This window comes from Rhinolophus ferrumequinum, chromosome 2 (assembly GCF_004115265.2).
Source record: "Rhinolophus ferrumequinum isolate MPI-CBG mRhiFer1 chromosome 2, mRhiFer1_v1.p, whole genome shotgun sequence".
NCBI lineage: Eukaryota > Metazoa > Chordata > Mammalia > Chiroptera > Rhinolophidae > Rhinolophus > Rhinolophus ferrumequinum.
Window position 1 is genome coordinate 10,264,076 of NC_046285.1, and position 26,266 is coordinate 10,290,341.

The 26,266-nt window shown below is 37.7% G+C and overlaps 2 protein-coding genes across 6 annotated transcripts in view; one reads left to right on the top strand and one right to left on the bottom strand.

Moving 5' to 3' along the window:
• P2RY12 (purinergic receptor P2Y12) overlaps positions 1 to 8,433 on the bottom strand; it is a 48,336-nt gene extending 39,903 nt beyond the window's left edge. Inside the window, exon 1 of one of the 2 annotated variants that reach the window (XM_033088289.1) lies at positions 8,338 to 8,433. The gene's annotated coding sequence lies outside the window, so the exon portion shown is untranslated. The remainder of the gene's footprint in view (positions 1 to 8,337) is intronic. The other variant, XM_033088306.1, reaches the window with a different exon arrangement.
• MED12L (mediator complex subunit 12L) overlaps positions 1 to 26,266 on the top strand; it is a 314,918-nt gene that overhangs the window by 259,157 nt on the left and 29,495 nt on the right. For 2 of the 4 annotated variants that reach the window (XM_033088254.1, XM_033088259.1), the window contains 9 exons: positions 1,847 to 1,958; positions 4,522 to 4,611; positions 7,385 to 7,494; positions 7,721 to 7,856; positions 8,681 to 8,842; positions 10,676 to 11,038; positions 12,945 to 13,101; positions 16,845 to 17,056; positions 24,118 to 24,168. In XM_033088254.1, coding sequence (XP_032944145.1) covers positions 1,847 to 1,958; positions 4,522 to 4,611; positions 7,385 to 7,494; positions 7,721 to 7,856; positions 8,681 to 8,842; positions 10,676 to 11,038; positions 12,945 to 13,101; positions 16,845 to 17,056; positions 24,118 to 24,168 — 1,393 coding nt within the window. The remainder of the gene's footprint in view (positions 1 to 1,846; positions 1,959 to 4,521; positions 4,612 to 7,384; positions 7,495 to 7,720; positions 7,857 to 8,680; positions 8,843 to 10,675; positions 11,039 to 12,944; positions 13,102 to 16,844; positions 17,057 to 24,117; positions 24,169 to 26,266) is intronic. The other 2 variants (XM_033088262.1, XM_033088257.1) reach the window with 1 other exon arrangement.

A 26,266-nucleotide genomic window follows, 5' to 3' on the forward strand; every position in this document is an offset into this window, starting at 1 on the left:
ATACATGGTCACTGTACCCCCACATCTACTGAAATTTTGTTCTTAAGTGGAATTGAAAATATTTTGCTAGGCAAGGTGCTGTTCCTAAAAAGTTCCAGGTTATAATATTTACTACGCTCATTCTCAATTCTGCCTATCTATCCATATCACTGCTGAACTGTTAAAAATACTGACTTCTCAGCCCTACCTCATACGTACTGAATCAGATCTGGATATCCATTTGGTCCCTGTATTTTACTTATAATTACTTTTCATTTTTTGATTACTTAGGTATTTATGTTTAAAATACGTACAATTATTTGTAATTCTGTCTTGTTGGACCCTGAAATAGTTTCTAATATTTTTAGAATTTAAGGCTCTTGTTCTAGACTAGAATTAAAACTTATAAACCACCAACTTTAATGTTCTTTTTATTTTATGCTGTAGAAAAGATATGAAATAATTTTATTTAAAAAACCGTCTCTGTCACTGAGAAAGATCAAAACAACACTGAATGTGAAAACGCGATGAATTTAGCACCACAAGAGTAAAGGGAAATAATGATAATTTCTTCTATTTTTAAAAAATTCTGAACATACAGGGTTTTTGCCCCCTAATTAATAATATTTTAGTTGCTGCCATTTATCTAGCTCTTTTGAAATGCCAACCCCTATATGAAATTCATTTCATGCATACTTTTTAAATCTCTCAGCAATCGTGTGTGGTTGTTGCTCTCATTATACCCTTTTTACAGATGAAGAAACTGATGCACTGAAAGATTAAGTAAATTTCTTAAGGACGCACAGCTATGGAGTTACAAAGCCGGGGTTTGCACGCAGGTGCTCTGGCTTTGAACCTGTGCTCTAAAATAAAGGCACATTTTGGTAGAGACCTCGATTTGCATATATTTTGTTTGTGACCTGAATTTTTCGGCATCTTTGCCAGCGTTAGTTAACAAACCAGATGACTCCATTTAATTCTCAAAGTTTATCTGCTGACATGTGATTGTATGAACATTGCCTCACTTGTCACAGAGCGGACAGATGGTATTACAGAGTTTCAAGATGGCTGTTTCCAAGTCAGTCTCTCTCAGTTTTGCTGGTGTAAAATGAAGGAGATTGAAATATTTGGCCTCGATCTCTCAAGAAAATTTTCTTTCCAGTGTAGCAGTTAGTCTGTCAATATGATTTGTTAGTTGTTCTCTAATAATTGAAAAACATCTTTATAAAATGCCAATGTAAAATGGAATTTCTCCCAAATGTCTTAAAACCCCTTTACCAGTGTAGGCTGTGGGATGTGGTTGAGCTGCGCCCTGCAGGTCACTAGACGTCACTGTTCTTGAAGTCCTCAAACCCAGGTGCTAATCTTAGCTCTACCAATAAATACCCCACTGTTTGGTCTTGAGGAAAGAGGTAGAAATAAAACAAGCACAACAATCGTATAGGCCTCTTTCCTGCACCCTAAAATAAGTTTTTTGTGAGGGAAATTTTTTATTTTATTCTGTGTATGCGGTGATATTCCTTCTGATGTGTGTGTTTAAATGCAGCTTACTGATGTAAACTACAAATTCTCCTCTCCTGGCACTCCCCCTACACACTCATCTGCAGTTGTGAATTTATCCTAGTTTGGGGAAAGCCTTCAAGGAAAGAGAGAATATTAAATTATTTAGAAGTATTACAGTGGCTTTTAATCTTATTAGTAGAGATATGATTTAACTTTTCAAGTAGTCTTTGACTATTTACTCCTCCTCTCCATTTTCCAGTAGTAAAATAAATAAGAGCCAATAACCCCAGGGCAAGAAATCAATGCTGCACAGGAAGTAATGCATTCTTTCTAACTAGATCTGCTGTTATTACTTCCTTTATAGTATGTCTCTTCTGAGTCAACAGCCATTCCTCTCACTGGTCCTTACCTGCCTTAAGGGACAAGATGAACAACGAGAAGGCCTCCTAACATCTCTCCAGAATCAAGTTAATCAGGTAAAGTATAGTACAGTATTAAGCCAGGCAAGTATTTTTCTAATGACATTAATTCGTTTTCCTTCCAGGTAAACTAATAAGGGCACAGCATGTTTTGTTGCAGGGAGCCACAGTCCATGCCCTGTTCTCCTACCTGGCATTCTAGTCACCAAAAGGATGAGCAGTTTTATAATATTAATCACGCCTTGGGTACATGTCTATAGACCATAAAAGTAACATTTTGTGTTGCACATTACTTTGACGGATCTGCTGCTCTCCTGGCGCTGCCTCACGGGAGAGATGCTGGCGCCCTCTGTGTCGCAGGAGGCATGGCAGGAAGACAGAGGAACCTGTATCCAGGTCCTCAATCTGGCTTCCACATACCAGCCAGGGTCTCAACTTGAGCCCTCTAGGTTCAGAAACTCAATTTTATTTTACTGCCAGAGCCAGACTAATGGCAGTCAAGTGCACAAGATACTCATTTATAAGCCAGAAGGCATTTGGGCTCATTTACAAAGAATTTGGACCTTTATAGACCTTTCCACCAACCACAGTTCTCCTGGCACTGGTGTTCTCTGTATCACAAGGAAACTGAGTGACCACATTAAAATCGGAGGTTGTGGGATCGAGCAGAGTGGGTAGATTGGCCGCCTGAGATGTTTATCCCGCTGCAGAGCCCAATGGAGCCCCGCGGTGGTGCTGTGCTTCTGTGACACCATGTCTTGCCCTTGACTGGACCTGGACGAACATGAATAACAACCCTTACCTTATTTGGTCCTGTCGTCATCTCCTGACTTTTGGATATGAGAAATTTATTCTCTACAGAGCAACCAGAATGCTCCTTTTTGAATGTAAATCCCATGTTTCCCTGATGCCCAAAATGCTCCAGTGATTCTTATTGCACCTAGAATAAACATTCAGGGTCTGGGCTTACAAGGCCCTACGTGACTTGGCACTGGATGCCGCTTCTACCTTTCTTCCCACCAGTCATGGCCCGGTTTACTTCACTGTTTTCACAGTGGCCATGTTGCTGTTCATTGAACTTGCCAAGCAAATTCTCAGTGCAGTGCCTTTGAATCTTTTCTTTCCTTCATCTGACAGGCTTTCTTCCTGGATATTAGCGTGGCCGTCTTCCTCACTTTATCAGGTCTCTGCTGAGATGTCACCTCCTCAGGGAGGGCCTCCCAGATCACTCTCTGAAAATAGGACTGTGCTCATTCTCTATCCCCTTACCCTGGTTCATACCACTTGTTACACATATTATTTGTCCTGCTATTTGAATGTGACAGCTTGTGTGTTTTGTTAACTGCCTTGCACTCTTAAGTCAGTCTTGACAGAGGGCCCCATCTTTGATGAGATGTGGGATGTGCCTTCCTCTTGCCATGCAGTATACTTACAGGTTATCTGTTGGGGCGGGGTGACTTCTGCATGTGACTCATTTCAAACTATTTAAGAGGATTCTCCTTAGTTACCACCATATTTTAGAGCGTGGCAGTAGGGGATTTTTTTGCTGGTGGAGGGTTTTTTTTTTTTTTTTTTTGCTCATGTCATCTGATTCTGGGGTGTTGCCCATTTGTGGTTTGCCTTTCCTAAGAAACAGGGGAGGCCTTTCCTCCCCTTTCTCAACATCGGTCTGAATCAGTGAGGAAGCATTCACTTCATAAATTTATGGGCCACTTGATTGGTGTCCGTGATGTTGTATTTTTCAAAATAGTATGCATTATCAAGGAAGACAAGTCTATAAGACAGCAAGCTACCACGCCAATAGAACACCAAAATTACACAGTTGCCAAGGATCAGAGCATTGTCCCTAGAAATATATAGCGCAGGCCTGATTTAAATTGTAATTCTGTCTATCCACTACTTATCTTTATAAGACTGAGCCCTTGAACCACAAGGGGTTTAGGTTCACCAACCCTTACGCAATCGTAATTCTGCATACAACTTTTGACTTCCCAAAACTTTAGTCGTCTCCTGGTAGCCGTGGGTCATTGATCCCGGGCCCCCCTTCAGAAACTTACAATCTGTGGATACTCAAGCCCCTCATATAAAATAGGGTAGAACAATGCATGACAGTCGTCCCTCCACAATCCGCAAATTTCCAACCTCGATCAAGAATACCAGTTTTGATCCGCAGTTGCTTGAATCCACAGATACAAAACTCAGGTTTACAGAGGACTGACCATATATTTATTGAAAAACTCCGCACATACATGAACTTGCGCGTGTCAAGCCCATGTTGTTCAAGAGTCAACTGTCTCTTTAAAATAATCTTTATTTTTGTTAATGTTAAACTTGATGGTCCTCTAAAGCATTTTCTAAGACTTAGTCACAGGATAAGTAATTAGGTAAGATTTTTCTTCTCCCACCTAGAGAGGCAACAAACAAAGAAACAGCCAGCTTTCTGTCTGCCTGGTGGCGGGGGAGGACAGCTCTGTTTATTAATTTGCTAAACTAAGAAGTTGTTCTTGACTGTCAGTAAAAAGCTCAATTTAACTTTAAGTATGAAAAAATTCCATTTTAACATGGGAAAGATGATTTTGGTGTGTTTTGTTTTGTTTTTTTCATTTGTTTTCTGATGTAGATCTTAAGTAACTGGAGAGAAGAACGATACCAAGATGATATAAAAGCACGGCAGATGATGCATGAAGCATTGCAACTCCGCCTAAATTTGGTAAGAGACATTTCTAGTATTTTCCCTCTGTTAAACTTATCTAAATATGAAAATAACTCCAGCTTTCCACTTCTGTGTCCTTCATCACAGTCTTCATTACAAGGTGAGGCTTTCTAAAGAACAAAGTGGGAGGTATCACGCTACCCGACATCAAATCATACAACAAGGCCAAAGTAATCAAAACAGCATGGTACTGGCATAAAAACAGACACATAGATCAATGGAAGAGAATAGAGAGCGCAGAAATAAATCCATACCCATATAGTCATTTAATCTATAACAACGGAAGCCAGAATTTACATTGGGGTAAAGACAGTCTATTCAATAAATGGTGCTGGGAAATCTGGACAGACATACGCAAAAATATGAAGCTGGACCACTTCTTCATGCCATTTACAAGAATAAATTTAAAATGGATTAGAGATCTGAAACCGTAAAATTCTTAGAAGAAACTATAGGATGTAAATTTGCAGATGTTACTCTTAGTAAATAATTTTACTGATATATCCCCTTGGGCAAGGGAAGTAAGAGAAAAAAATAAACATGGGATTACATCAAACTAAAAAGTTTTTTTCACAGTGAAGGAAACCATCAATAAAACAAAAAAGCATCCTACTGAATGGGAGAAGATATTTTTCAATGATGCATCTGATAAAGGGTTAATATCCAAAATTTATAAAATACTCATTCAACTCAACACCAAAAAAAACAAACAAGCCAATTAAAAAAATGGGCAGAGGACATGAAGAGACATTTCTCTAAAGAGGACGGCCAATAGACATGAAAAAATGCTCAACCTCACTAATCATTAGAGAAATGCAAATAAAAACCACAATGAGATACCACCTCACACCTGTCAGAATGTCTTATCATAAATCAACAAACAACAAGTGCTGGCGAGGACGTGGAGAAAAAGGAACCCTCGTGCACTGTTGGTGGGACTGTAGATTGGTGCAGCCACTATGGAAATCAGTATGGAGGTATCTCAAAAAACTGGAAATAAACCCAGCAATTCCACTCTTAGGTATCTCTCCAGAGAAATCCAAAATGCTAATTCAAAAAAACATGTGCACCCCTATGTTTATTGCAGCACTATTCACAATAGCCAAGACATGGAAACAACCGAAATGCCCATCAGTAGACGACCGGATTAAGAAACTGTGGTACATTTATACAATGGAATATTAATCGGCCATAAAGAAGAATGAAATCTTACCATTTGCAACGATATTGATGGACCTAGAGAACATTATGCTAAATGAAATAAGTCAGACTGAGAAAGACAAATACTATATGATCTCACTTATATGTGGAATCTAAAGAACTGAATAAATGGACAAACTAAACAGAAATAGTCTCAGGGATATAGAGGAAAATCTGAGGGTTGCTAGATGGAAGGGGGGTAAGGGTGAAGGAGAAGGGGAGGGGATTAGAAAGCACAAATTGGTAAATCACAAGATTGCCACAGGGATACGAAGGACAGTTTGGGGAATATAATCAATAATGTCAAGATTCTGTAGGGTATCCGATGGATACTTGTCTTATTAGGGAGTCCACTCCATGGACAGTGTAAATGCCTGACCATTGCACTGCACACCTAATGCTGAAGCTGAATAATAATGAATGTCAAACATATATAGTCACAGGATGTGGAGTGCAGCATAGGGAATAGAGTCAGTGGAACAGTAAGAGCTATATACGCTGTCAGAGGGGTAGTAGATTGGGGGAAGGGGTTATCACTTTGTGAGGGGTGTAAATGTCTAACTATTATATTGTTTTATACACCCGAAACTAATTTAATAAAGCAAGCAAACAAGGTGAGGCTTTCTGCCATTTGCTGTCTGTAACTACTTCCCTGTCCCTCTAACCTGCTGTATTTCTGGCTGCCGTTCTTCCTGTCTGGTCTAAATAACTTCTAGACAGCAGAATGGCAGAAAGTATTTTAGGCATTGATCTGCCTTTGGCAACTCTCCCACACCCCAAGGAATCTCTCCTTTTTGCTGTGAGCTGAGAGTAGGTCTGTTATTTTGAGAAGAGTGTTAGCTTTTACTATACTTATTTTAAAACCATATTAAAGTGACACTTAAGTCATTTTATCAAACTTTGCATCAAATTGATCATAAAAGCAAGTCCTACATGGAGATGTTACAGACATTTAAAATTCCTCACACACTGAATTTTCCTTTTTTTTTGCCCCCCACTGGACAGGCCCAGATGAAGGCTACTCTGATGGAAGGCTTGCCGGATATTTGGCAGTTGTTTCTAATTTAATTCCCACACATGGATGAGTAGACCTGGGGGCCCAGCCTTCTGCTTATCATTCCTTCTATGTTACTGGATGTATCCAAGTGTTATTATAACAACAGGCTTAGACTCAATAGTAATTGACAACATAAAGTGGCAGATAATCAGTTTACGTGGCTTTTACTTATTTGGATTTAATTCAACTAATATTATATCATAAAACTGGGTATCATGAAAGGTTAGGAGCAACAGAAGGTTAATTGTACTGGTACATAGAAGTAGTTGTATGCAGATCTTCGACTAAGAAAAAGGTCATTGCCCCTAACCCCCACCCCCAGTGTTTTCAAGGGTCAACTGTCAAGGGTCAACTGTCATTCATACTGACGATGTGCCCATACTTGAGTACCCCCCACCCGCCTTTTTTTAAAGCATTTTTTAAACTAATGAAAACTTGGCTACGAAAAGTGATGGGAGTGGTATTTTCCCTTTAACACGCTGCAGCTCTTTGACTGTGTTTTCCCCGTGCTAGGTGGGAGGAATGTTTGACACCGTGCAGCGGAGCACCCAGTGGACAACAGACTGGGCCCTCCTCCTCCTTCAGATCATTACTTCCGGGACCGTTGACATGCACACTAACAGGTATGTTCTCACCATGTCACCTTGCGTTTCCTGCATGCCTGCATGGCAGGGGCTCCGAAACCCCGACTGCGCATTCTGCCGCATCCTGTTTTCTTAGGTACCATTATGTAAAAAGGCTTAACTTGGTACCTATTTACTTAGTTACCTGAAGTAAAAAGGCTCAGTTCTTTCAGAATGTCTTGTTTTTACTGTAAGGTAAAAATAATTATTTTCTGTCCCCTCTTAGTGAATTATTCACAACAGTTCTTGACATGCTGGGTGTTTTAATCAATGGAACACTAGCCTCTGACCTATCAAACGCATCTCCAGGGGGTTCTGAAGAGAATAAACGCGCATACATGAACTTAGTGAAGAAACTGAAAGTAAGTTTGTGACCTGCCTGTATACTTACATGAGCTCCAATTGTTTATAGATTTGTTACTTAGTACATTCACTATCTTAATTTACTAATCATTAAATTAAATGTTATTTATTGCATTCTAGTTAATGTAATGTGATTATTTTGCTATTTGCTTTACCTTAGCTTACCAGTACCCAAAAGTCTAAGCATGTAGCTTGAAGATTTTCTTTCAAAAAAGTTTATATTCATAAAACATTTTAATTTTTTAAGGAACTTCAGAAATCCATTCTCAAATATCTAACCAAAATGGCAGCATTAGATTTAGGAAAAGTCTATGCTTGGACTGCCACAGACAGCTGAAAAATGGCTACTTGCATTGATATTTCTAAATCCAATTCATTTGACTAACCACTAACACAATCTTTGAAATAAACTGTAAATAAATGGCCTACAAAAAAAATCAATATATCTGGTGAGCTTACAATAAAATAACCAGTGGTTACCTTATGGTCTGACCCTGGATTTGAGAACGTGTTCATGCTGCAGCTCCTGCCTTCTGATTACAATTACAGCCTTGGATTTTTGTCATTTCAGCACTGGGATGTTTGTTGTGTAACTAGCCTGCCTTTGTATGTGTTCTATTTTCTACCAAAAATGAAGAAATGAAACATACTCAACCCTCTAATTGAGAGCTGTACCACAAGTCATGTTCAAAGTTAAAGAACATTCTGTCTATAAAAAAGGAAATATTTCATAAGGAAACTTCCCTCTGAGTAACTTGAGTAACTTTTGCCTTCATTGTAATTTCTGTTCCACTTCTCTCTTCTTCTTCTTTTTTTTTTTTAGAAAGAGCTAGGAGACAAGCGGTCAGAAAGTATTGACAAAGTTCGACAGTTACTACCTTTGCCAAAACAGACATGTGATGTCATCACTTGTGAACCTATGGGTTCCTTGATTGACACAAAGGGAAACAAAATTGCTGGATTCGACTCTATAGATAAAAAACAGGCAAGAGTAAATGTTTATTTCTTCTTTATATAAATACATAAACTTACAAAAACAAAATATATTTTCTTACCTTCTTATAAAGCACATAAAACAGCTTAATTTTACAGTTTCCTGATTTTTAAAAGCATATTCTTATCATTTAAGTGCAATGGTCATTGGCATTATCATATAAATAAATCAAATCTTTGAAGATCTTCATTTAAAACTGTATTTGAATGTAAGTGAATTTCTGAAGCTCACCAACAGAAGCTAAGCAAAAAGCTTGGTGTAAAAAAAAAAAAAAAAAAAAAAAAAGGCTAGCAAAGTCCAGGTCTGATTTTTACTTTAGAATTGGAAACAGAATATGTTTACATAAGAACATTTTTACTGATAAATGTCCTCATGTACTTGACTATTTTGAATGATAAATATTTAAAGTGATGGTACTTTATTTTCTTATCAATTAAATAATATCGAATGAACACTTGATTCATATAGATATTAAACAAGGTTTTCTATAATATGGGAAGAGCAGTCCGTTATTCTTCCAAGAAACATGAACAACCAGAAATTTACAAAATCTCAGAGGCGAAAGACGAACTCCAACCCTCAAGTAGAAGTAGACAGACAATGAAAACGTGCTGAGATTTGTGTGTCATGTTACAGAGTGTAAGGGGACCCTGAGAAGGCGCCATCACATTCACATGGGAGGAAGGGGGTTGGAGCAGGATCCCCAGGAAAACTGGCACTTAAATCATTTTGAAAGATAGAGAGTTACCTGGGAAAAGTGTGATATATTCAAGGGAAGGGTTTATGCAAAGGCATGAAAAAATGTGGCTGGCAGGAGAAACGTAATGCTACAGTAATTCGCAGTACCTTGAGTATTTATACATACCAGTGCGGCTGTGGAGAGAGAGAAAAATGAAATCATGGGCAAGTTGAGTTTGCAAGCCCCAGTGGGCTCTCTAGTGGTTAGACATTTAGAAACCATTTGGCTATGTGGTTGATATCCAACCACATATGTGGATGATAACTGAGCCTCAATTTTGGCCAAAGCCACCTTTGGAAGAGTACGGGTAGGTAAGAACGGGAGCACCCATATCTTATGGAATGCCTGAGTAGTTATTTTCAGGGTCATTTTGAAGAAAAGTATTTTCAAATTGATAGGCCAAGGAAAGTACCAAGAGGCATCACCAAAGAATGTTAAAAATAAGAAATTCTGATTTTCAGAAACAGTAACATTTTCTCTTCAAGTTTGAATTGAAGGACTTCATTTGTACCTGTTGGTACAAGTTAATTTTGAATCATTCAGAGACTGGCTTAATAAGTACATGGAAAGTGCCCGTATTGAATCAAGTCCATTCATGTTTAGATTGAAGTTAATATGAGCCCAATTGGAGGCTGAATGTAACTTGACTGTTAAGTTTTGTTTCATCCTAAAAACAATAAGTAGATTCCAAAGGTTTATAACTGATTTTAATTTAGTACAGTAAGATCAACTTTGTGGTCTTTCTTAGAAATTTTTTTGCTTAAAAAAACCCACAAAAAACGAAGTGAAAAAAATGCCATTTTAAAGTAAAATATACTGGGCTATGTGGTGTTACAGCTTGAACAGAGCCACGTGCAGCATAAAGAACCGTAGAACGGAGCTTTAAGGTGTGGATGTAGCCACAGCTCCCTAGTGGACTGACTGTGTGACCCCTGGCTAAGTAGTTAGCCTTTGTGCTGTATGCGAAGCTTCTCCCTAAGGCCCCCACCAGCCAAAATGTTCCCTGAATCCATGTCCTAAGCAAGCTCAGCCTCTATTCAGGAAAAGATCTGAACATGTGGTCATAGAGTGTTATTTCACCATAGGGTCTCCAGGTCTCTACAAAGCAGAAGGTGTCCCCATGGGATTTGTTTGAGGGTCAGAAGAACCCAGCCCCTCTGTCCTGGGCCTGGTTTGGGACAGTCCGAATGGACCGGAAGGTGATCAAGTATGAGGAGCAGCATCACCTCCTTTTGTATCACACGCACCCCATGCCCAAGCCCCGAAGTTACTACCTCGAGCCCCTGCCCCTGCCTCCCGAGGAGGAAGAGGAAGAGCCCACATCTCCTGTCTCTCAGGAACCAGAGAGGAAGTCAGCTGAGCTGTCAGATCAGGGAAAAACCACAACAGATGAAGAGAAGAAGACAAAGGGAAGGAAGCGCAAGACAAAATCAAACTCAAGAGTCGATGTGAGTACGGGAAGTAGAGATGTCCTTGGCTCATTAGCATCTAGTAGAAGATTTACTAGCATCCAAATTATATCCCTAGAAATTCTGCTAAAAGCAGAAGCCTTTTTGTAACAGTTATCCTAACGAGGCCCTGTCATAATTAACAAAATGACACAGACCGTGACTTGTCACAGACAATAGGGTTATAGCTTTTAATTTTTCCTTCTCTACTTTTCATAATCGTTTAATTTTAGGCTTCCTTTGTGAATAATATTTATTTACTATTTCAGGGTCTCATAATTTCTCAAATTTGAAACGTGAATTTTTCAAACCTATAAAATCTCATCCTTTTACATATTTTTATTATAAGCCATTCCTAAAATATTTATTGTATTGTGGGAGTCGAGGTCTATACTAAGGAAACATAAAAACACTACTCGCTTTTCCCTCGATAGAGCTTCATCTAGTATATCAAACAGGATGTTTCTGAGACTCCATATTTTACCATTCCATCTTACTCTCTTGTACATCCTATTTCTTTACCATGTTTTCAGACTTTATAAAAGATTAAGCGTAATTTAAAATAGTTTCACTTCTTATTTGCCTATTAGCCTTCCCTACTTGTAGCAACATTTTCTTGAAAACAACAGAAATCTATGATATAGCAGTTTAGAAATAATTTTACAGAACTTATAGAATTAGTGTGTAAAATACCTGCCCATTTAACTTCACCTGGAAAATACTTGAGAGAGAAGTTGGGACATTTTTCTGTGAAATTTAAGGGTTTTCGTGTTGTGCAGTGGAAAAAAATATTCACAATTTAGTGTTCAGACGTCATGACTAATTAGTATTTTTTGTTCACTTATGTGAAAACCAAAATACGTCTTTTTCTAGTTGATAGCTTGGTGATTGATAGTCGAGAAATGACTGCTGTCACTTTAGGATGTCACTTGAATGTCAGCACCCTCTTTCCATGTAGTCTTCTACCAATATTCCTTTGTCATGAAAGGGATGCTTAATAAGGTCCAAACTGCCGCTCCCCGAAATCTGAGCCTCCTAACCTGTCTATCTGAATGGACGGATTTCTGTTCTTTTCAGATGCAAAAGACCTAACACTCATCTCATTCCCCAGTGAGTCCTGGTCATGTCTTCTCCCAGACTACTCCTGAGGCTGCCTCTTCCCTGTGGGATATAGTGCAGGTTTTATTTTTCTGAGATTTTCTTTTTCCTTTATCTCTTAGGACTAGACTAGAGAAGGAGGGATGGTGGGGGAATTGAGATATTTCAGTTGTGATCCTTAGAGACTTTGCAGCAGCTATAGGGAAAAAGCAGCCCTGGGCAGGAGACGGGGTGGGGGGGCACGGGGGACGGGGAGGATGGGACATAACAGGATGGGACAGTTTGGGATAGGATGGGTGTTTGCAGGCAGGGCTGGCATCTACTGCTACGAAGTGCTGTCTTGAAAATTGGAAATAAGATACTGTGTATCCGGGGACTGGTTTGAAGTATTGTGGGCCTTTCTGGTATGATTCTCATCTAGACCCAAGGTATCAGGAAGGCCTTGTAAGATGAAATGATTGGGAGACTTAGCAACTGAATATGCTCTTTCAGCTGTAGGTGGTGGCCAATACTGGCATTTTAAATGTACTTTTAGTATTTTAAGAACAGAATTCAGAAATGATTTTTTTCCATCTCCCCTCACTGTACCCAAGTACTTTTTAGGTCAAGGAAAAATCTTAACTTAAATGAGTGTTTTGCAGAGAATATATTGAGACTCTTGCTTTCCATCTTGCCCTTTATAATAATAGCCTTATTTGCTGGGATAGGGGCTATCTCAAATAACATGATAGGAAGACTTTGCATTAATTACCAATGTGATGTGTGGAGTTACGTAACTTTTTTCTTTTGTTTTAACTTTATGTTGAAGGAGTATCCGCAGAGCAGCATATGCCGAGTACCTCCCAATTACTCACCCATTTCCTCCCAGATGATGCACCATCCACAGTCCACCTTGTGGGGCTACAACCTCATGGCTCAGCCCCAGCAGCCTGGCTTCTTCCTTCAGAACCAATCTCTTACTCCCGGTATGTGAAGAGAGCACAGTCGTGTCCCCCCAAGATGAGAAATGGCGTGGGTTTTCTCCTCTGTGCCTGGGGTTCCCCTTGCTTTTAATCTGAAACCTCCACACAACTTGGAAGTTTCAAGAGCAAAGCGCTCAGTTGACATTTCTGTAATTCTCTCCATTCAGCATATTCTTTCTTTTTCTAAAATGAGGTTTCAGTTAGGAGTTTATGTGCTGACTATGGAATTTTCATCCAGTGCTGGGAAGAAAATAGCCCCAGATGAAAATCTGAGCTGTAAGATATGAAGTTGATCAAAGTTTTACATTGTGAAATTTGTGCCATTACATTCTTATCAAATATAGTTCTTACCAGCATTTTAAAAGATTAGGCAATCTTGCACAGTGTCTTTTAGTATTTTCTTATGTTATGAATTTTAAATTTATACCATGAAGGATTTCAGAAATTTGGTTCAGCAAGTAGATTTAGGTATCAACAAGGGAAACTACCGTATCCAGAGGAATGTTTCAGATGTTCCTGATTTTAGTGTTGTTTTGATTCAAGCTAAGGTAGATTTTATATCTAGAATGAACATTTTCTAAATTAAAAAAAAAAAAAGTCTTTTAATTAGAAAAGGATCTAATTTTCTTTCTAAAAGAATGTTTGTCTGTTTTAGCAAAATGGATTACTTTGAAATCTCAGTCTGCATTTTGTTAGGATGTGCCCTTATAATATATAATATTTATCTTATTGTATTCTGTGGCAGTGTGATTATTTTTCTTTCATTGTAAGTTGAGTCTGACATTTTGAAGCATATAGAGGAAAATATTTGATTCTTGGCTTAGAGCAGGGGAGAAGCCATATTTTGTCCTGTAAATGAGAGGTTTATAGAGCTGGCCTGGGAGTTAGAATTTAGGTTCAGGTGTGGCTCTGTCACTCTCCTGCTGTGTAATCTTGGCCAGGCCTTCATTTCTCTGTGCCTCAGCTTGATCACCGGTACAATGTATATGCTGATACATACCGCCGTAGGGTACGTAATTCAATTATTCACTCAACAAAATGTATGGAATTTCATGATGAGCCAGACCCGGTTGGGGGTGTTAAGGTTTGCAGTAAACAAAATGGATAAAATGCCTGTTGTTTTTTGAAGGATGAAATAAGGTTTATGTTACACATACTTGTGTGTGTGTGTGTGTGTGTGTGTGTGTGTGTGTGTGTGTATGTGCATAATTTAAAGTAAGTTTGAAAAAATATAACCCTAGAAGATGCCTGACACCACATACTCAGTAAATGACCTGAATAGATTCCCACCTCAGGGCTTGGCGCTCGCTGGTCCCCGGGCCTGGAACTCTCTCCCTCAGACATCTGCGCGGCTCACTGCCCGCCTCCTTTGGGTTTGCTCACCCACCACCTTCTCAGTGAGTCTTGCACTGACCACCCTGTTGTAAATTGTAAACCCACCCCTCCCCTGCACTCTGTTACCCTCCCTTCTTTGTTCTTCACAGCATCAACACTTGCTTTTATGTACTATTTATCTACTTACCTGCCTGTCCCAGAATGTAAGCTCTGTGAGGGCAGGTGGTGTTTTTTTGTTCTGTTCACTACAGTAGTCCCAGAACTTACAGCAACATCTGACTTTTGTAGGCTCTTAAAAATAGACTGTTGAGTGAATAAATGTAGACTACAAAGAACAAACTAGACTTACTGATAAATGGGGAAAATCATACACGACAGTCCTCTTTTTGACTTGCTCTTTTCCATTGCAAGGTCCGTGTGAACTTTTTAGCATTTGAAACTTTGTACATATTGAAGTAAAACACAAGGACTATCTGGGAATTGAAGGCTAAGTATTTTACAAAGGCACATACCCTCTGCCCCTAGAATGTATTTGTACACTGAGGAACCAAAAGGTATTTGTAAGGTGAGGAACTTGTGTATTAGGTAAGTCTTAGGTATGATGACATGTGAGAAAAAAATGTGAAGAAAACAATTATTTACGGGAATCTTGTATGTGTGAAATAATAGATTTTCATAAAAACATAAATTCTATGAAGTTGAGGAAGAGTATGTACAATATGTTTCCATTTATATATAGTTAAAATGCCAAATAGTATCCCTACACATACACACACACACACACACACACACACACACACACACACACACACACACATCTTTACCAGTCTCTCTGTTTCTCATGTGTACACACCAGTATGGTAAATTTATAAGGAAATGTATGGAAATAATAAACACCAAATTCAGAATAGTATTTGATGGGAGAAGGGGGGAAAGTAGGTTGGAATATACAGAGGGCTTCAGCCATATTTATTATATTTTATGTTTTAGTTGATTCAGAAGTATAAGATTATAGGAAAGTTAGAAAGATTAAAAGAATGTAGACCATAGTCGAATCTTTAAAAAGAATGTCCTTTATCTATAAAATTAATCAATTAAGTTTTTATGTATTAGTATAGTTCCCATTCTTGTTTCAACAAAAGTTACCTTGCCATATGTTACTCAAATAGACTTTCCATTTTTTTCCCAAATATTCTTCAAATGCCACTGAATTAATCTCATAAATCACATTGCTGATTGTGGTACTGAGTCTTTAAGAGAATATGGGTTTTTCGAGTGAACAGTTTTAAAATATTTCTTCCCATTTTACAACTTGCTTTAAAAAAAGGTAAAACATCTTTTGTGAGGTATTTATATAGAAGTTTTCTTGTTCACATACATTAAAGAATATAAACTATCTGTTGAATGAAGAATTGGCACCTACTTTGAAGGCAGCAAATGTTGAAATTTTTTTCTCCAAACTCTTAAAGGCATTTGACAGTTTATAAATGCAAAGATGTTTCCACTGGTTTCATAAGAATCACTATAATCAACATTTCTTGTTTATTTTATTTCTAGCCTTCAGAAAAGATGTGTTTTGTCTTTAGAATCGAACTATTTGAAGTGTTCAAACATTTCAGGTTTTTAAAGTCTTCTAATGCCTCTCTACTACAAAACAGGCGTTTTCATTTTGCCATGGTAAAGAAGTTTAAATAGCACGAGCTTCAAATTTGTTTAAAATTACAAAAGGGTTTCTGTGCCTGGCTTAGGACACTTGGCAAAAGACACTACAAAGGCTGTACATTTTATGCAAATAATAAGTTTCTGAGGGCCTTCTGTAGCTTAAAACCCACATGATTCTGAAATTATGCCGCCGACTCTGTGTCGGGCATTTCACTTTATCCATTCAAGTGGGACCTCCGTGAAGTCATTCAGATACTATACTTCACTCTTCCATCATCCTCCCTGTCCTTTAGAAGTTATGCAATTTTTTTTTTAATTAAAGTTTATTGGCGTGACAATTGTTAGTAAAGTTACATAGATTTCAGGTGTACAATTCTGTATTACATTATCTATATCTCACATTGTGTGTTCACCACCCAGAGTCAGTTCTCTTTCCATCACCATATATTAGACCCCATTTACCCTTTTCTAGAGACCCCTCCCCCCTTACCGTCAGGTAACCCCTAAACTATTGTCTATGTCTAAGAGTTTTTCTTTCTTCTTTTGTGTATCTTGTTCTTTTGTTGTTTTCAATTAGAAATTACTCAATTTTTAACAGATCTCTGGTATCTGTGTAGGGGTGCCTTATTTTCCATTTTGCTTCATCAAGTGAGGCTTAGAAGGTCAGGTTTCTGCATTTTGATAAAATAACGGCGACCTGTTGCATCAACGTGTAGAAAGCAAGCCTTTCCTTCTGGTCACTTTTGCAGGTGGCTCCAGGCTGGACCCCACAGGCTCCTTTGTCCCCACCAATACCAAACAGGCTCTGTCCAACATGCTGCAGCGGCGCTCCGGTGCCATCATGCAGCCACCTGCCCTTCATGCCATCACGTCTCAGCAGCACCTCATACAAATGAAGCTCCTGCAGCAGCAGCAGCACCAGCGGCTCCTCAGGCAAGCCCAGGCTCGACCTTTCCAGCAGGTTTGTCCAGATCCCGTGCTGGAGTCCTCTGCATGTCGTGATTTTCCTCTGGCTGGGGACGAGTGTGGAGTATGTGGCATGTTCTTCTTGCGTGTGTGTCCCTGTATACTTGGGTGAGGGCAGGTATATCTCTCTTGTACAGGTTTGTAACTTCTTCTCCTTGCATTTTACTGTTGTCATTGATCAAATAAGAACTCGAAATATTTCAGGTTCATTAAAAGTATGCCTGAGCACAAAAAGGAGATCTAATGACTTTCTAGTCAATTAGAAGTAGCAGGACTTTCATCCTGGATGTGACCTTGTCTGAGCACTCATCCGTTATAATTTTCCCCAAGTCCTATATTTCTTTTATCTCTACTTTCATGTATTATCATTATTTGATGTATTCCTTTGAGGTCGTATCTCTGAAGCCCTGATGTTTCTTAAGTTTTCTCCTATAGTGCCTTCTGCAGACTCTATTTTTAGTGCATACTTAATAAGGTATATAGCAGACAAAGAATATGTTACAAATAACGGTCAGTATGTGGAAATCTTTAATTTAATCCTTGATTTATGTTATTTCTATCTTTATGCCTTATAGCCCCACTTAACTTTTTAGGTAACAGTGATTGTTTAACGAAATAATGGTAGAAGTCACACAAAACTTAGTATAGACTCATGAAACCCATGAATCTGTACAAATACATTAAAATTAAAAAAGGGAGGCTTCTTTTTCTAGTTTCTATACTTTTTGTATCTTCTAGTTTTTCTAGTAAAAAATACACTATTTTGATAATGAAAATAATAATAATAATCAGCTAACACTAGTAGAGATAGCATTTATTATTTGTCAAAACACTTCCAAGCACTTTGAATGTATTTTTTTATCTTACATCTCACAACAAACCTATGAATTAGACACTTATGATCCTCAAAGGAAGTAGCCAGCCTACAGGTATATGCTGCTCTAAGAAAATCCATAAAACTTCCAAATTAGCAAGAAATTTTAATGCTTTTAAAAATATATTCTTTGTACTTTGGGTAACTTTCTAGACACATCTCCATTGTATACCTGCTGGCACTTCTGTGTTCAGTCCACTGAGTGATTCGGAGGTTTAGGGGAGCAAGTAGTTTAGCAATGTATTCTTAAAAATGCTTCCCTTTTTAAATCCGTATTATGAGAAGGACAGGAAAGAAGAAACTAGTTGAACTGCACAAGAATGCAAACGACAGTCACCACAGACTTGTCTGTCCTTGACATCTAGTTTTTGTTCAGACTCCCTACATAGGTGTCAGTTAGGATGGACCTAAGTTGCCTCTTACACAGAAATGATGACGATTTGATTAAAATATTTAAAATGCTTTGGTTTTGCTTCAATACGCTGCATGTTTGGAGCCATTTAAAACCTCAGTGGGAGTTTAGCTCTTCTTGGGGATGAACAAAAATAATTAAATCATTATTTCAAATTCTTACTGAGATTTACTAGAAGTTGAGTAACCATTCCACTAGGATGCATTTAGCTCCCTTTTAAAGTAATTTAAGCCTAAGTAAAATTTGCTTTCCAATAAGTTTATTTAGTTTTTCATGTCTACCTTTTCATCACAAGGTCTAATTTGCCTTACGAATAGTCCACTTTCAAACTATTACTGCTAAATTCAGTTATGAATTGCTCTCAGTGGTTTTTAGCATGGGGGACAAGCTGGCCGGGCAATTCATAGGTAAACACGCCTGTCTTCTAAAGGCTCACTTCCTCATGTAAGCCGTGACAGGCAATTTCCCCTAAAGCAAACACTGTATAGGAATTAAATAGAATAATCTCCATGTCATCAAAGAATCCGTGCATGTCTGGAGAAGGTAGGCTTCTGACCTAAAATGTAGCTGGAGGACCCCATTACTGCCACACTTTCCTCTAATCACTCAAAAATACCTGACTGTTCTCTTACACCACCTAGTGTTGTACTGCTTGTACTAACAGGAATTCACTCGGTTCATTCTTTGACTCTTTTTGTACCCACTCTGTCAGAATGTTGGATTTTTCTTTTCTTTTCTTTTCTTTTCTTTTTTTTTCCTTTTGAGAAATCAGGAATTCCTTCTTCAAGTAGTAAAAGCTCAACTTCATGATACTGATCGTACGATAGTCCCCTCCCCGCCTCCCCCATGTTCTTTTTTAACAGTTGAAACTGGCATTGGAGTCTCTGAAGGAAGGGCTTTCAGAAGCAGAAATGTTTTTTTCTCAATCACCCTTCTGAAAGTGTCGGATAACTGAGGAAAACAGTATTCTTATAAGGAAGAGAATTGCATATATGGTGCAGTCATAGGGTAGAGCGGTCCTACAGAGTAGATGAGAAGCTTCTAGAGTGCCTGCACCGAGGTGGTTCTGAGGGAATGTTGGCTCCTTTCCTCTCTCCTAGTAGATCATGTACAAACTCTTAAATTACGTGAATCGAGCGACATACGATGTTGTGGCAGAAAAAAATTCTTGTGCTAATTCTTAAAAATCTAGAATAAAGGCAGAATTAGATGGAATATAACTGATATTGATGAACTGTTTTCATATATCGTTCTGGTGCAATTTGTTTTTGTGATAAGTACTGACCTATATTCTTCATGATAAGAAACAATAGAGAATTGTTGATTCTAATTTTGGCAAGAACATTTTCTCAGGTTAAATGCCTACACATAATGTGATTCTCTCTAGCTACATAAGAACTTGTAATGGGGTTTTTTTGTTGCTTTTTTCCCCATTCTTGGCTTACAGAGAAAATGAAATAGGTATCATTTTTCTCCTTATCCTGGCAATTTTCTAATGACAGAAATCCTTTTTCTTAAATGTAACAAATGTGCTGGAGAATTGCCATTTACCTTAACCTTTAAAACTGATCTTGGTGTTTTAGCAGATGCTTTTAAAGATTGGCTGGTTTATCCAAGCCTTGGACATGACTGCCCCCTGAGCCAGTGTGTGATGCACCCCCCTGCCTCCCCCCACCCTTTCTTGCGTCAGGCATTGGGTCTGATCATATTATCGTTTCATCTCCTGAGCACAGGATAAAATTCTGAGATGTTGATTGAGCGAATTCATGTTTAAAGCAGTGGTTTCCAAAAGCCTGGTGCTTACAGGAGCCTTAATCCTTAGCAATTTGATGGTTACTCATCACGGACTCAGAGCTATTCTTCTGAGTGCTTCCAGAAGCTGCTCCCAGCAGTGACCTCTCCTACGGTGGTTTTGAAAACCTCGATGGGGCAGGGAGGACACACACATTCCTGAATTCTGGATCTGTCTCAGAGCTCGCAGGGTCTGCCTTATCTTCTTCCCGTGTAACAGGGAGAAGTTGATGTTTGGAGGAGTCACCTAGCCTTGGATGGCGCCTCATGGACTCCAGAGTATTATTATAAAATTACTCTGATTCTGTTGCACAGAGTGAACATCGGCTTTGGTCACTCATGGATTATCTGTTATGAACCATCTTATAGTTCCTCAGGAATAGATTAAGACACTGGTAGAGTGTCGAGAAAACAGGTGCTGAATATGAATAGCATGAATATTGTAAGGCATTTTTAATCAAATTGTTTGATGTGATGATTGTTGTATAATCAGGTGTATTTTCTTGAAGCTTTAGTGCATATTGACATACATAAATTTGCGTTGGCAAGGAAATTTGTTTTTATTCTTGTTAGTCTTCATCCAGGAAAGTCAAACTGATCACCCTCCATTCCTTACTCAATGCCCTTTATTAAAATGGGTCACAGTGTAGCAATTCTGTTACCTTTCTGTGCCTCCTCGTCTATAAAATGGAGCTAACACAATATTTACTTTATAGGGTTCTTGTGAAATTAATTATTTAGTATATTTAACAACCTTTGAACAGTGGCTGGCGCATAGTAAGCTCAAAAAATGTTAGCTGCCATACTTACCATTGCTGTTTTATGGTTGTATTAGTTCAGAGACAATCCCTATCCCATAAAAAATAACCTTTATTTTCTTAGATTAAAAGAGAATAAAAGCACATCAAAGCTTTATTTGCATAATTATGTTAATTATCCCTAATAAGCTTGGTGCTCAGTGGTCACCAGTAGAAGAGACCAATAAAAAGGAATGTTGTTTAGTTTTTCTAATAGCCGTTTTGGTTTTTTCTAGTGGTATGTTTTTACTCTCTGAATTCTGTGATACAAACTTTAGAGGGGTGATTCCAATATCAGTGTTAAAAATAGCACTGTATTGTATCTTCCACATAGCCTGTCACAAAAATGTAGAATATTGATAACCGCAAAATGATGCTTAAATTGTTTTCCAATCGCCTTTTTCTTATGTCCAGTATTTTCCTTGTAACAGAAAGCCTTACTTCTCCACCCCCACAATATCAATCTCCTGGAGCAGGGGCTTTCTACGTTTTTTTGTTTTGACACAGGAAAGAGACTTAATTTTATGCCTTGGTTTATGATATAACTTTATCCTGATTTCTCCCTTTCAATGCACAAAATCATTTTCTGTTTTAAATGATTCTTATTTATAATAATGAATCTTATATGTGTTCTTACGTGTAATAATACATGCCAGGCTTCTTTTTAATAATGCCAGGCAATTTATTTTCAGAGTCCAAAGAAAGATAGACAAAAGATATGTTTGGCTTAAATTGATGGAGACAAATGTGGAAGGAAGCAATTGGTTATAGGCTACATACAGATAATGAATCAGAAGGATTTGCATGACATTAAAGAGGAAGATTTCTGACAGAGAACAGAAATGATGTGCTCAGTTACAGCTAGTGGGTACTGATAAGAACACTAATTTATCACCCCTGGAGCAGGTGTATGCGTCCAGACAAAGGCATGAGGTAACTTAAGGAAAGAACAGTGGATTGAGTCAGAGTCTCCCAGAGCTGTTAGCTCCTTGGCAAGAGTGAATCTATAACTTCCTGAAAACATGCCTCTTGGATTGATGAAACCCATTTAAGTTGAGCAACCAACCTTTTTGTCTCCTGCCATACGGATATGGTATCCCTTGGAACACCTGTTTCCTTCCGTTGCTCTCTCCCTCTTACTCACTCCTGAGGAGTGTATTTTATACACACAGACAAGAATAGAAAATAATATAGCAAACACTAATGGACTTACCACCTAGCTTTATCAAAAATGTTCTGCCATATTTGCTCTAGATCGTTTTTTGAAGAAAATAAATTATTGCACAGATATGGATTATTTCTTATCTCCTTCTTATCTCTCATTTTCCTTCTTACCTATAAAGAGGTAATCACTATCATGAATTTAGTGTGTTTCTGTTTTGTGAATGTTTTTATACTTTTAATTACATGTTTTTGCATCCATTTTGACATAAACATTATATGGTATTACTTTCAGATTTGAAACTTTATATAATAGTCACACACATGTATTATTGTATTGTTTTGCAGCTTTTGTATTTTGATGACTTTTGAATTATATTGACTTTGTTACACTTAGTTCTACTCATTTGTTTGTCCTGGTTGAATGCTATTCCATTATGAATATTAATATTTATCCATCTTCCTGTTGATGGTTATTTAAGTTATTTCCAATTATCGCTTACTGTGAACAATGCTTTAGTAAACATTTTTGTGTATTTCTTCTATACATATGGAGGGTTTTGGGTGTACACTTGGAAGTGGAAATGCTAATTTGCTATCCAAGGTGGTGATGAGTCCCGTGAGTTATAAATGAGTGTTTTCCTTTCTCCACATCCTCACCAACCCCTAATATTGTCAGACCTTAATACCAGCTATTCAAGTTCTCCCTTCTATAATTTTCCTGATTGTATAATTTGAGCAAATTTCAAAATAATTTGATTCTTATTTGATAAAGATGGGCAAAATAGTTTCATTGAAACAAATCTTGGGTTTTGACAATTATCTTTAATGCATTTACTCAGAGAGTGTAATCTATAAACATCTCAGTGACAAAAATGAACTTAAGAGGACAAAAACAACTGAACTAGTAAATATGTCCTAAACCGTTTTATTTTGTTCCTTGGATGGAAACCATGTCCAGGGAAGTGGGTACTCTCCTTATTACTTATTACCTGGTATTTTTCTATTTATTTGAATGATGAGGAAGGTGCTCATTTTATTTGCTGAAATTGTGATCTGGAAAAAGTGTACGAACCTTGATTTTTATGAGAGGAGAGGAGATTGCTGAAGAAGGGTGAGATAGTGGGCCGCTAATAGTGGTGGTGGTTCTATCTAAAGACAAATGTCCCGACACAATGAATCATGTGCCTGCACCTAAAATGGTGAGAATATGTAGTATTTGCTGTGAAAATTCCTCCTTTAATTTCTAGTCCTAAGTACTTTCCTAAAGTACTTTTTCTAAGAGGGTTGAGAATCCTTTGCTTCATCTCTGTCTCTAAAACTCCTAAATTTTTAGTGCTCAGACACAACGTCACTTAAAATCCCGTTATAAAAATGATTAAACAAGGAAATTATTTACCTGAGAAATAGGAAATTTTCCCATGCATATCGTTCCCTTTTTCTGACTCCGATTCCCTGTTCGTGTGTAAACATTGGTGGCACTGTAAATATTTGTTGTCTATTTTGGTTGATTGGATGGATGTGTGATGAAACTGATGCTCTGTATTCTTTTGCTTTACTGGGGCCAGAGCTATCTAATTACATCCTCCAACAATATATGACCTACTGACCTGTTCACTGAATGTCTTGTCCTTTTCATGTGACCCAAATGTCCTGAGCTCTCCCACTGCCTCTAGGCTGGGCTCCTGGTCCACCGAGGCGCCGGCATCTTTTTGTTACAGGAAGTATCTGTGTGTGGTCTCTCCCCTACCTCCTTTGTGCTACCATTTAACCCCCAGGCTGTGCTAACCATTATATGAATATTACAGTATTATATTTCAGTGTCCCAGCCTATGTGATGTCATTTGGCATATAAATTAGTTAATAAAACCTCTGTGGAGCCTGGGTTTCTAAGTCTTGACTCCCTGAAACATTGTTTTAAAATGAACTATTTCATCTGTATTTTGGCTACTACCCCCGTCATTAGGCTGAAAAATCTTATCTGTATTGTCTGCCGTTTTCTTGCTGTCCCCTTTCTGTAGGACTTCTGTAACTCTGCTGTCTCCCTTCTGGAAGACTTTGACAACATAATGGTAACACCCCTGCTGTCATTCCTTTTCTTTTTTTTAAGTAAACTTTTATAGCATTACTCTTTGAACATCAAAATGAGAAGCGGGTTATTCTTCTATAGTGGTAATAATTACAGCCTTCATTTCACTGTTATTCACTTGGTTTATGTTTGAGACTGTAACACAAATTCATGACTGCATTGACCATGTTTGATTTAATGGAATTTATTTCCGAAAGTTTTCCCCTTTGACTGCCTCATGATTTTCATCATACATGTGTATGGTAGCGAAACCGGTGGACATGCATCGCCTGGGCTTGGGAACATAGACCAGTTTGTGCCCTTTCATCTCAGTCCCAGTTTCGAACCTGTCTCTTGCCGAGCTCTTGCTTCTCTCTGTGGTAACTCCCATCATCAGCAGAGGAACGCATGGCATGCTGACTCATAGGCCAGTGCAAGATAATGAAAACTGTGGTTATGAAACATCCCCTTCTCATTACATCCCACTCACTGGCTAGTCCAAAATTCTCAAAAGAACGCATCATTTCTATTCTCTTTCCGGTATGGAGAGGATGTTTTTTTGAGCATAGGTCTTGTGCATGCATGTCATAAGACTTCCCCTCTACTGCTTTGCCTGGGCTAGCTAAGAATGCATGTTTTGCATTAAATTACTTATAGGTTTCTGTATCAGGTAGCCAACTTACAACATAAACCCAAGAAGCATTAGAATAAAAAAGAGCACACATCTCAGATGTGAATGTAAGTCAACTTGTTTCACTGCCAATTTAATGGGTAACGTTTTCTATACATTGGTGAAAATATCCTTAACTGCATTATTCAAGCTTTGAAAATATTTAGATTATTAACTACTTGTTATATAGGCAATTTCTTTAATAGCTATTTCAGCAAAGGAAAGTTTGGAGACTTTTGTTAAAAAAATCAATTTTTCTATCCATTTTTTTTGACACTGTGTTGTACAGAGAGCAGGTAAGGTTCTTACTTATTTAAAAATTTGAATTAAACATCAAATTTGAAACTATTTTGGAGGTAGCTTATTTTGCTGTAAGGCATTTATTGTCAGATAATGTAATTCTGATAGAAAACAATTTGTACCAATCATTGATCTTACTTTTTTAAAAACAGAATAGACAAAATATTTTATTTGTAGAGTATTTAAAGTCAAGGTTCTATGATTTCTATATTCATTCAAATTAGTGGAAATGTATGTATATTAGTGTGTGTGTGTATATATATACACACATATACACACACATATACACATATATATATATATCTTTGCTTTCCTTTTCACCGTATTTATTTTCCTTTATTATTCTCTAATATTAAAAATTTAATGAATGTATATACTCAACCAATCATTATATTATTTATGGACATGTTAATAGAATATATTGTGAAAGTTTGGTATTGTATGAAGTATGTTTATTTTATTTTATTTTATTTTTATTTTTTTTTATTTAGTAGGAAGGCTTTTTTTTTTTTTTAAATTTATTGGGGTGACAATTGTTAGTAAAATTACAGAAGTATGTTTATTTTAGAATAAATCAGTTGGTTCCAGCAGTTAACCTTACTGTTAGTTGATTCCCAATCAATTTATCTTTGATGAGAAAGCTTTATAAAAGAATCAAGCATAACTGCTCAACAGTACCTCTCATAATATAGAATTTTCTCTGTCTGTTGTCTGAATTAAAATACACAAGTATGATGTGATGACCGTAACTTCTGGTTCACAGCATGTGTTTGAGCCTTGAGGAATCATTACTCAGTACTTTCCAAACTAGTAGCACAAATAAAACTATTTTTCCTAGATGGCTCATAAAACATTACCCACTGGTTTTCATTGGGTGACTTTCGTTACTATTCCTAACTCAGCATTTTCAGAAACAGTCACAAAATCTGGCTGTGGTTTTTTCGGTACAGCTTGTCTCCTTACTTGCGACTTTTAGACACTATTGAAAAGTCACTAAATAGGGATTTGGACGGAGGTGGAGGACACTACTAGTAAATAGAGTGGCTGGAAAATTCCTGATCCTGAAATGATGCTGATTTTAGTGCTTAATGTCTGCTAGTTGGCGGTATAACCAATTCTCCTTTAAAAAGAG